We start from the raw sequence: 12500 nt of genomic DNA on the forward strand, positions 1-12500 counted from the left end.
ATTTACAATTACTCTTACTTTCAAAAGGACTCCCTGCGATATGTGACTTTCCAGGACCTGATTGATCGATCTACACTGTACTCTACTAGTCTGTAGCCTGTACTGGCTGTAGTCTTGAGCTACAGTATGCAAAGGGCTATGTAATGCTGTGCTATGTAAAGCTATGGAGCAAGTTAGTTCGTTCTACGACTCCCTAAATCCCTGCTACTACTGTGCTAGCTGCTGGCGAGCTGCTGCTGTTGGGTCGGTATGTCGACATGATCCTGGTGAGTGTTCTTCAGACTGCTAGGCTAAGGCAGGCCCGCCGGAACCGGAACCGAACAATTAAAAGGCTTTTGGCCACCAACACGATGTCATGTTTACACCTGTGGAGGGCATGTGTATCCACCCTGTTCATACACAAAGTTATGAAAGGCCACAATACTAGGCATTGGCGGATAATGCTCGAAAAGGCGGCAGATTCTGCTCGAAAAGCAGTGAAATTGGCAGAACCATACAAACCTCATGGCTGGCAATTCCTCGAATTCTGCTCCATTTCTTTATCCACATACCAAACATGCATGAAACTTACCAGAAAAAGTACCGAATTCTGCCAATTTTTCTGCCGGCATTGTCCGCATATGCCTACTGCCGGAACCGAACAAAGGCTTTTGGCCACCAACACGATGTCATGTTTACACCTGTGGAGGGCATGTGTATCCACCCTGTTCATACACAAAGTTATGAAAGGCCACAATACTACCGGACCAATCGAAAACTGCTTCCGGCGGTCCTGCAAGGCGCTGTACTGCTGGCGAACACGACAGTAGAAGGAGCACTGATGTAACTATACTAGGACAGAGCCCCTTTTGTTCCTTTCTTTATTATTCTATCTGGCCTTGATCGACCGTGCCTGCGAAAAGATTATCCCCACACGCGATAATATTTTAACAAGAATGCGAAATGGCACAAAGCATTCTGCTCGTCAGTAATCAATTCTACATTGTAGGTAGGGGTGTGCAGATAATGCTCGAAAAGGTGGCAGATTCTGCTCGAAAAGCAGTGGAATTGGCAGAACCATACACACCTTATGACGGGCAATTCCTCGAATTCTGCTCCATTTCTTTAGCCACATACCAAACATGCATGGAACTTACCAGAAAAAGTACCGAATTCTGCCAATTTTTCTGCCGGCATTATCCGCATATGCCTAATTCTAGGCTTACCACAACAGTACTCTTGTTAGTAGCAAGAGTACATACCGTATTATCTCTAATATAAGCACGGTCCTTTATTTTTTCAATGTACCTCCGCCCCGTGCTATTAATGGAGACGTTCCTTTATTGGAGACTGTTCCATTATTATTTCAACCTCATTTCAGAGGCATGTTGCCATGCCAAATTCATGTATGACGCATACATTTCAGGGTTTTTTTCGCCGGTACAGATAATGAATTTACACAGTGTGCTTATAATGGAGACTGAGCACTTTATTTTTTGAATGCCGCCCCAAGGTGTTCTATTATTGGAGACGTGCTTTTATTGGAGACTGTGCTTATATTAGAGATAATACGGTAACCCCCCAGAGTGTGCAACTCCACTATGGGTGCTGTCCCGACAGAATTTCAAGTTGACGTCATTTTGATGATGCAATGCGCACTGTACACGGATTATCAGACGAATCCAGAACCTGTGGTTGACCAAAGCCGATCGATTCTGTACAAATTATTGCAAAGAAAAACGTGTGATGCGTTGACACCCGTACACATGTTGTAAATCACTGCTGCAAGGAGCATTGCGTCATAAATAATGACGTCAACTTGAAATTCTGTCGGGACAACAGGGCATGTGGGAGTTGCACACTCTGGGGGGTTATGTACTCTTGTTAGTAGAGTAAAGCCTCTTGTACAGGCACAATGAATTGCACATTTATGATTATCATCAAACAAAGTCAGTAAACTACCTCGAATTACTTGATCAAGTATAACAATCTTCAGAACTAAATATTGCGACAGAGCTTTCGGCCATATTTGCACTTGCGCCATTTCTGGTGTATAAGAATGATCATTCCTCCATTATCATCATTATCATCCTCTACTGATGAGCTCCGACAGGGAGCGAAACAGCTGTCTAGAGGCGTGGAGCAATAATTATTATCTCTCAACGGAAGTGTCCTTGCTGGTGTCTGTATGGTTCGGCTGAAGAGCGCGTGGTTGTGATGAGTTGGGAATGCAATGAAGTATAACAATCAATTCAAATACTGGTATGATCAATTGGAACACTGACGCGCTGGAGTATAGCTTTGGACTTTGCACTCCTTTCCTTTCTCCTTCTCCACAAACGCGAGAACATCTATGACCCACGCGCGACGGGAATAAAGAAAGGCCGAAATTAATGTTGATACATGATGTTTGGATGTTGCCTGATGATTGCGAGAGCATGAAACTTCAAGTCGCAGCAAACAAGCCTTGATTGTCCTTGTTGTTCTGTTCTGATGTTTGAATATGTTGCGTACATGTACATCATTAAATTTTACATGTGTGTCTTGTAGTGGGGTCGACCGTCAGCCAGCAGGAAGCGTGAGCTCCAACGTTAGGAGTAGCCACCTTCTTCAACACTCACCGCCGAAGTAACTAATTACTGTAGTTGCAGCATCGGACAAGGAAGGCATTGTCAAAGGTGCATGCGGCATGTCCTCGGAGGGATCGACGCCTCGAAGCCGGAACCACCTTCCTTGATAGGTATAAGACGATGGGAAAGCAGTCCGATGCCCCTCTCCCTCGGCCTCCCCCTCCCCACCCAAAGGGAACAGGAGTTGAACGCGATGACGTCAGAAGTAAAATATCCAAGGCCGACTGAATAATGTCTTCGTTTTGGGTAACATGGCCAGAATTTCAGCGGTTGGTCGGGTGTCCTTTTTATTTCCAGATACACAACAGAACAACAAGGACAATCAAGGCTTGTTTGCTGCTACTTTAAGTTTCATGCTCACGCAATCATCAGGCAAGCAAACAAGCCTTGATTGTCCTTGTTGTTCTGTTGTGTATTACTATTACGCTCTGCCTTTGTGGTGTTGAGCACTGTCAGCACTCTGGGTACATCCTTCGGTATTTCCAGATACATATAACTTATGCACACTGGACCATACTGCTGGTGTCTAAACCATCCGCTGACCACATGCACAGTCAACCCTGAGCTCAATGAAAAAGTACTGTAAGACCAGTAATGTTAACGAATTTGAAAGAATCGTTTTTTAAACATTTGAAGTCGTTGTGTGCAAAACGATACACAACAGAACAACAAGGTTGTTCTGTTGTGTATTACGCCCTGCCTTTGTGGTGTTGAGCACTGTCAGCACTCTGGGTACATCCTTCGGTGTGCAGAACGATATGTACATGTACCGTCCTTCGCCGGTTTTGAGACAGGATTCGTTAGAATTTCACCTCGCTAACCCACAAAAATCCGGAGATCGTTATCTTTAATTGACGTTAAAATATCTGGTCTTACAGTACCGGTGGGACGTCATGTTGTAGCCCTCCACGAGAACAGTGATGCTAGACCCTACAAACACGATGGGAGAAATGCTGCAGTTTGCTCAAAGAACATTCCCCAAAGATCATGCATTCTCGCAAGTAAATACCAAAAAGTTTGATGGCGCCGAAGAACGACCAGTCTAGAATTATACCAAGCACAGCATACGCATGTACATGTATACACAGTGACTCGACTACCCATAGACTGTAATACATGAAAATAAGAACGGTCTAGGCTAGGAGACCCACACCCCTAATTTTCTGTGACTGACCGTCTACATCTCCAAAGTCGCTACCACTATTTCACATGTACAGCTCAACAGTGCAGTTCTGTAGTCTAATAATTGTACATGCAATGACTGTTTTGGCTATTGAGAGGGCCGGGGCATTTTACCACAAAGTGGGGCCGACATGCCTACCCCAGCAACCCGGTACCCCCACAACCATGACTGTGGTGCTAACCAGGGAGTGGTAGTGTACTAGTTCCCGGTGATAACTGTGCAGACAGGACTACTAGAAGTAGCCCCAGGGCCATATCCAAAGTGGTCAACAGGACTCAGCAGCAGCGCCACCACCACTGCCACTGGTCTCGTATGACAACACTGGTTGCACATACATGCAGCGAGCAGACCGAAAAGCACTTGCGCTGCCGTCGAAACACTCGCATTCTACCATCCACGCCAGGAGAATTTCTCTCGCACTATGATCACCAGCCAAATGAGGACATTGACAGCCATAGGTTTCAAGCGTTACCAGCGACCTCACCAATCCAAGACGAGCAGACTCAGTAGGATAATGCACAACACTCTAGAGAAGTGTTTCATTACAGGTATGTTAGAGAAAAAAGAGATACAGAGAGAAAGAGAGACAGACAGACAGAGAGATCCGTAAGCGCACACTCCACAATTCGTGCACTGTGTTACACAGCCCATTTAAAGTCCAAATCGAAAAATAATTTCAACAAAGAGCACCACAAATCGTGCGCAGAGGCTTGCTCTTTGACGCACCACACATTATCACCGGATAACGGCCTCCTAAAACACCTTGACAAAGGGCAGCGAACGCACCCACTTTCAAGTCAATCAACTCAAGGTGCTTGTTTGAGCCAGCAGAGCGCTACTACTGTCAACGTAGTCCCAGAGCATTTGGCAAAGCAAGCAGACTAAACGTTAAGGAGCACCGTTCACTGAAGCTTCTTGCCCATCAGCGTACTGTGGCTGCGATGTAGCCTGAGCAGGTTGAGAGCGGGAAATCCGACAATGAAGACCTGCAGTGTCCACATGGCAGTTACCAGGCCGGTCATGTTCAACTCTCTGCAATCAGCGAGCGGTGTGGGAAACCGACACAGCACGTACACACACGTACACACATGTACACACACACGGGCACATATGCACATGGCGACGTGAGTGCAAACACACACATGTACGCGCGCGCGCGCGCACACACACCACCACCACACACACACACGTGCACACACACACACACACACACACACACACACACACACACACACACACACACACACACACACACACAGATGAGTACAAAGCAACAGCTGTTGTCTTCTTCACAACTATAAACACACGCATCTACAGAGGTCCTGTGGTGCGATAGGACTTTAGAGCTTCAGAAAGCTCTCGCCACACTGAACCCCCCCCCCCCCCCACACACACACATACATACCCACCCACACAAATACACACACACACACACACACACACACACACACACACACACACACACACACACACACACACACACACACACACACACACACACACACACACATACCCACCCACTCACACACATACGCACGCGCGTGCACACACACACACACACACACATCCACACACGCACCCATCCACAAACACCCATGCACACATGAGCCGCGTACACTGTACCGGTATTCCAACATGTTACACAGCTCGCGTGGAAAGGCTGGGGACACACTGAATCAGTGACTGAGCGGGATGGTGTTGCTAATGAAAGACTGAGTCAGTCCCAACTCTCCACTGTATATGCCTGTTCTGCCCGTAATACTTGTGCAGTGCTGATCAATGACATCCAGTCGCGTCACTCAAGTTTGCGCCTTGCATCATTTCGCAGCCCAGTCAGTGTTCGCAGGTCTCGGGCTGCGCAACGCCCGGCGCATACTTGAGTCAGGCGACTGGATTTCACTGAGCAACGCTGTATTTTCCTGAGACAGTCGTCGTGTTCATCCATCATTATTCCATAAAGGTAGCGTCCAGGACGTTGACAACGACACTGTACACATTAACTGTAAAACCGGAAAGTCCAACGAGTCACAACACTTTAACGACCCATCTTTTTTTGTTATTCGAAGGAAAGTTATCGTGAACCCGGTTTGAGATGTCTGTGTAAAGATGCGTATGCATCGATGCATGTTCTTTACGTTGTACAAACATTGTTAAACTTTCTGCACGTTTAGGCCATCATTTTTTATATCTATGTTTCGCGTCAGTTCAACTTCCAGAATCATATGCGAGAGGTGGAAAGAAATAAAAAGTTGCAAAATAATAAAAAGGCTCATCAGAGGTGTATAGCACTGTACATACATGTACTACATAGCCTATTAATTATTGTCAATAGCTCGTGCATGGTGTACATTCGAAAGAAAAATCGTACATCGAAGCACAAAATCTGAGTTATCAGCAAGAGGAAATATTCGCTTTGGACAGAGGAGGCAACCGTTGGTGCCCATGCTTCGCTGGATTATTGTACTCAGCCTTCAGCAGCGGTGCAAAGAGCTCCGAAACGACGCATCCTCTCAGCTTGAGGCGATCGATGCGGTCTGGTGTAAGCTCAAAGAATTCTGCTCGCAGATGCAGAACAAACGATCTATCAACGCTGGCCTCGAGGCCAATTCTGAATCCCAGCTTCGCCGTTTGCAACCAGTCCACACTGATGACTCGCACGATCGTACACTCACTGTGCATGTTTGATTTTTTTATTTTTTCCGAAAAAAATCAAAACGTATGCGTGCGGACGACGCGAAACATAGATATAAAAAATGATGGCCTTATCAAGCCAAAATTACAAAAGAATTCGGGTGGACACACCCATTCCCATAGCACTGCACATCACATCCGAACCAGTTCCGTTAATTTTACAACGTTTCGGCACTTGGCCATCGTCAGGTGTTAACAATGAATACCTACATAACTCGCATCATTTTATTTTTTGGCGCTACACTCTGCGTAACGCCATTCACAGAGCACAATGCGTGCTACCTTCTACCTTCTGCTGCTTCTTCTCCGTGATGTGCTAGTTGCGCCTTTTCTCTCTCTCTCTCTGTCCCCCTTCTGCATACTAGGTGACATAATTCGCATCTTCTTTGGCGCTACACTCTGCGTATATACTGCTCTTGTGTGGCTTCCACGGTATTCATTGTTAACACCGGACGATGGCCAAGTGCCGAAACGTAAAAATAACGGAACTGGTTCGGATGTGATGTGCAGCGCTATGGGAATGGGTGTGTCCACCCGAATTCTTTTCACAGATGAAGCTGCAGGAAGCCTCAGCCCTTCTTCAAAAATTACAAAAAAACGTTATAAACCTTTTGGTCGTTAACGAGAGAGCTTGGAAGCTCAGGGCCCTACGCTATGCTTTGTTACTTAGCTCATCGTGCATGTTGTGGGAACTGATGGAAATGTTTCCTGGGAAGGCGCCGACTCTGCCGAGCACGCGCGTTCTGGAGTCGACGGGATCACTCTGCCGACGTTTCCTGTGACCGGCGCTGACTCGCCCGTTCACGCCTATTTTGGAGACAACGGGATCTCTCTTCCAAAGTATGTTTTTGCTGACGCATCCTATCACCTATTCGGCAACTAACATCCATTCTAATTTCATTTCCTCCTCGTCTCCCTATTTCTTTCCAGAAAGTCTCTCTATACATCAGGGAGTCGTACTGTATTGGCAGCTACCCTAACGGGTCACGCCGCCCACCACCCAAGCATGTGTATGATGAGGGACAGTGGCAACAGAAACAAAAAACAGCAAGCAGGGAGAGAAAGCAAGAGAAAGACGGCGATAGTAGTACATCTGGTGTGCGACGTATAGAAAAGAGAGATGACAAGAGATGCGCACAAAATAGGAAACAATAATTATTTTTGCAGTTCCGAAACAATCAACCAGGTGATGGAGTGTGGGCACCCGAAGTCGCACCTGGACTCCACTGGAAGAACATCCCACGCAGGGATATCAGCGATAGGCCAAGCGTTGAAAAACAGCCATGAGGACACATCGTCTAGAAGTCCACCACGCTCGAACTGAAATTGCAGGTTCAAACAATTTCCCACGCGGCGTCAGGCAGCGTAACTCTTCTCCCTGCATCACCATCCATCTCCAGCAACCGTCTCCACTCACAGCTCATGCCTCTGCCACCACTATACTCCTCCGAGCTTCGCAGTTTGAAACCTTTCGGGGGTCAGCTACACCACCGCGAATGGAGAGACGAGGACGACAACGGTCGTGACTGAAAAGACACTGCCTTGGCAACCGCGTCGCGGAACCCTCGCCCCAGCAAATTCAGAAATACGCCAGGGGCAACTCTGGTGGACCCAGAGCCACCCCCTTGGCAAGACTAGTAAGAGGAACGACTGAAAACTCAGATAAAACGGAGCTACAAAAAGTGCAACCATCCCCTTCAAGCACAGTTGCAACACACAGGGAGTCGTATACATGTACATTGTACATAATATTGTGGTCAGCTGGTTGTAGCCAGCTGTGTTTGATGGTACGGTACGGTACGGGACAGATACGGGAGCCAGCAAATGGCCAGCTGTGCGATACGGTACGGGACAGATACGGGATAGCGCCAGGCGTGACACAAACAAACAAACAAACACCAAATTAAAGCTGTGTGGACCCTGGCTAGCGCCAGACGTTACTGAAGTAACGTCTTCTGCATAGCTACGGGAATAAACTTCCCGGTTTTACAGTACAGTTTCCATTCATTGGAAACTGGCACCCTAACTTTTTGCCGTCTCCCACACATAGTTGCAGATTTCGTGAAAATAACAGTGCATCCTGCATTGTGTGACCCGTGCAATTACTCCTTGCCACATTTGAGGCCAAAAAGTCCAAGAACAGGGAAATAGAAATTCAGCCAGGTTTTACAAAATTAGGACAGGTATGCCATGGAAAAATGTATTGAGAAGCAGATCCCAAACCCAGATTTTCGAGATTTAAAGTGGGTTTTTGATTCTCAATTCGGCCCAAATCCGACTTTCAAAAGCCAGCGGGACTGTATATACAGTGTATGAGCTGTCAGTGCGCTGTTGGATAACCGACGCGTCGGATAACTGGCCGCCGGATAAGCGGCATGCAGATGTACTCTCTAGAAGAAATCACGGTTCACGCGAGACTCGGTTGGAGGCCAAGTTTTCTGCATCTAAACTCTATCTAATCTCAACTCTATCTAATCTCAACTCTATCTAATCTCAACTCTATCTAGTCTAAACTCTATCTAATCTCAACTCTATCTAATCTCAACTCTATCTAGTCTAAACTCCCTGGACAGTGTGGCGATTTGAAGAGTTCAAATCTGCAGAGCTGCAAATGCTAGTTCCCTAAAGCGAAGCATTCTCGTATCAGTGCTCCCCTTAGTGACAGAGCGCTGTGCATTGCAATCAGTACATACTACATACGAATGCTGCGCTCACCTGCAAAGCATCAGTGCCCAAAGCGCTTCACCAACGTGTGCTACGACTGCAAAATAGAATCTATAAAACACACACATACACACACACACACACACACACACACACGAGATCGCAATCAGTCACGCTGCTATTATTTGAACACAGCATGTTCTTTACTCTAAGTCCAGTCGACAATTGAAGTGAAATGTGGCAGCTTGAGAGAGAGAGAGAGAGAGAGAGAGAGAGAGAGAGAGAGAGAGAGAGAGAGAGAGAGAGAGAGAGAGAGAGAGAGAGAGAGAGAGAGAGAGAGAGAGAGAGAGAGTGTGTGTGTGTGTGGTGTGGTGTGTGGTGTGTGTGTGTGTGTGTGTGTGTGTGTGTGTGTGTGAGTGTGTGTGTTTGATACACCTGGGCGCAGAGCCTTGTACAGATACAGAGGGGGCAGTTTGCATGTCACGTAACATGTAAACTGCAAAGCCTCCTACATGTACAGTGAAACCTGTCTAAGGCGACCCCTCAAGAGACGAGAAAAAGTGGTCGCCGTGGCCAGGTGGTCTTCTTATCCAGGTTCAGTGGGTCACGTGACCATATCCACATGTGATACATCATTTCGATCAGTGTATCACAGTGCACACACCTATGCTACTCTAGCACGACTCATGTGCCTGGGGTCCTCAGACCTGTCAAGTGTCGTGCACGCACCATGCACATCTACACTTCCTGCACTGATGTGTAGATCTACCATGCATGGTGCACCATGCAATGCGTACATTTACATGTACTAGCACTGTGCAACACAGTCGCGGGTGGGTGGTCGCCAGTCGCGTTGAGCGAGTGGTCGCCTTACCCGAGCTGTTTTGAATGTGCATGCGTCCATGACAAGGAAATGTGGTCGCCATATCCGAGTGGTCGCCATTACATGTATTACTTGTACAACCTTACTCTCTCTCTCTCTCTCTCTCTCTCTCTCTCTCTCTCTCTCTCTCTCTCTCTCTCTCTCTCTCTCTCTCTCTCTCTCTCTCTCTCTCTGTCTCTCTCTGTCTCTCTCTGTCTCTCTCTCTCTCTGTCTCTGTCTCTGTCTCTCTCTCCTCTGACTGAAGCTCTGCTTTGAGGGCATACAGCACTCTGTATGTGAATGTGTAACTTATTTCATGTTAATCCATACAGTGTGAATTACATCCCTCGTACGTTACACTTTTCCATGCGTTCATGCATGCACATTGTACTGTAGTACTTCTCCTAATGTGTGAGAGGACAGGGCGGATTAGACCGTCCAGCTGTCTAGTGCATACCAGTACTCACATTCCCAGAGTAAGTGTATGCAGCCCTGACACGTAGACAAGGAACGGTCCCAGTACTTTACCCAGCGACGAGTACGGGATCAGCTCAGGCCGGAACGTGATGATCTGCAAGCAGGTGCGCATTCGAAGTGATATCGCAATCGTACGACGTGAGCATACGCGCACGCACACACACGCATTCACACACATACATGTAGACACGCGCGTGCACACACACACACACACACACACACACATACACAACCATTACACTCAGTGTATTCACAAGCAACACTATAAACACTACCGTAAAAGTCCGTAAATAAGTACCTGCCCGAAATAAATACCCCCTTCATTCTTTTGACTCTGTCTGTTGAAGTCAAGTCAAGCCCGATAAACATACTGCCCGAAATAAGTACCGGCACGGTGCGCACATGCAGCATGTAGCATGCACATCTACATAAAAATGACTTCACCACTACACACAAGTCAGGCCGGAAAGTTAGTTCATGCCCGAAAGGCAGTACCCGCCCGAAAGTTAGTACGGGTGTGGCCACTAAATTCAAAAGTAAATACGTACTTATTTACGGACTTTTACGGCAACTTAACGCAAAGTACAGTCGTCGCCAAAAAAATCCGGCCAATGCTATGCTAGCTGTACACGGGCGGCATGCACTTGCTTACCACTAGTGCACGGCACTAGTGCACGGCACATGCGCTGCCGGGCCTCACTCCTCAGCTTAGCCAGTGTAGTGCTGGACTGCAGTCAGTGCAGACTGTTCAATGCTGTGCTGCTTCAGCAACTAAGGCCAGTAAAACGCATGCATACCACCATGCATACCAAGCGCTTGGTGGCATGCAAGTAGGCCTTTGCGGATAATGCCGGCAGAAAAATTGGCAGAATTCGGTACTTTTTCTGGTAAGTTTCATGCATATTTGGTATGTGGATAAAGAAATGGAGCAGAATTTGAGGAATTGCCTGCCATAAGGTTTGTATGGTTCTGCCAATTTCACTGCTTTTCGAGCATTATCCGCCAATGCCTACATGCAAGCACCGCCGTGAACGCGTACCATACTATTGTATCCCTGGTACATGTACTATTAGCATTGGCCGGATTTTTTTTGGCGACCACTGTACATGTACGCATGATACACACCCAGTCCATGCATAGACGTGTGACTCTGTGAACAGCACATTCCTATGCCAACACTATTTTTTCTCGTATAGATTTCTACGCAATTGGATGACAAACGCCCATTCTCGGACAATTTATTCACAAAGTGATGAGAGATTTTACTGGCCTAACCCATTTTTTGGAAAGCAGATGTCATGTACTATTGAAATGCACTATACTACAGTATAGGGACATTGATGTCGCCGTGCTAGCAGCACTACAAGCATACCAGGTACAGTCGACTCCACTTATAACAAACTCGCATATAGCGAATGTCGCGATATAGCAAACCAGTGTCCATGTCCCTCTTTGAACCCATACAAAACTGACCCATCGTACCGCACTGTTTTCGTTCATAACGAACAATTTCTTGTAAAGGCCACATGATACCGTATTTTCCGGGGTATAAGCCGCACTTTTTTTCGCTAAAAATCGGACCAAAATCGCCCCTGCGGCTTATACACCGAATATACTTGCGCGAATGAATGCTTAGCATACATCAGTATGCATGCTGACGTCATGTGACATGTCATTCGACTCAGCTTCGCGCAGATGACATGGAGTGATCTGTAGTCAACACAGACCAACATCTCTGCAGCAACCTGTGGTGCACTAACACTTCATAATCTGATCTAACATGGTATTTAGCTCCATAACCATAATAAATTTGTAGAAAGGCCATTTGTCAATGAGCGTGAAAAATCTTGGTTTGTGGGTGCGGCTTAGACTGCGAATACCAACTTTTAGTCAATATTTTGCCTCAAAAAGGGGGTGCGGCGTATACCCCGGTGCGGCTTATACCCCGGAAAATACGGTAACCAAGTGCAGTCATACAGTCATAGGCCTCAGGCCAGTCATGACGTGCTGTTTG

At 46.9% G+C, this 12500-nt stretch overlaps 1 protein-coding gene across 1 annotated transcript in view; it reads right to left on the minus strand.

Moving 5' to 3' along the window:
• Positions 1-4247: 4247 nt before the first annotated feature.
• The window catches only part of LOC135829354 (transmembrane protein 254-like), an 8761-nt gene continuing 508 nt past the window's right edge, over positions 4248-12500 (minus strand). The window contains exons 2-4 of the mRNA XM_065341758.1: positions 10477-10580; positions 9199-9258; positions 4248-4824 (exon numbers count right to left, since the gene is read on the minus strand). Of these exons, the coding sequence (XP_065197830.1) occupies positions 4695-4824; positions 9199-9258; positions 10477-10580 (294 nt within the window). The 3' untranslated portion in view covers positions 4248-4694. The remainder of the gene's footprint in view (positions 4825-9198; positions 9259-10476; positions 10581-12500) is intronic.

This window comes from Sycon ciliatum, chromosome 13 (assembly GCF_964019385.1).
Source record: "Sycon ciliatum chromosome 13, ocSycCili1.1, whole genome shotgun sequence".
Taxonomy (NCBI): domain Eukaryota; kingdom Metazoa; phylum Porifera; class Calcarea; order Leucosolenida; family Sycettidae; genus Sycon; species Sycon ciliatum.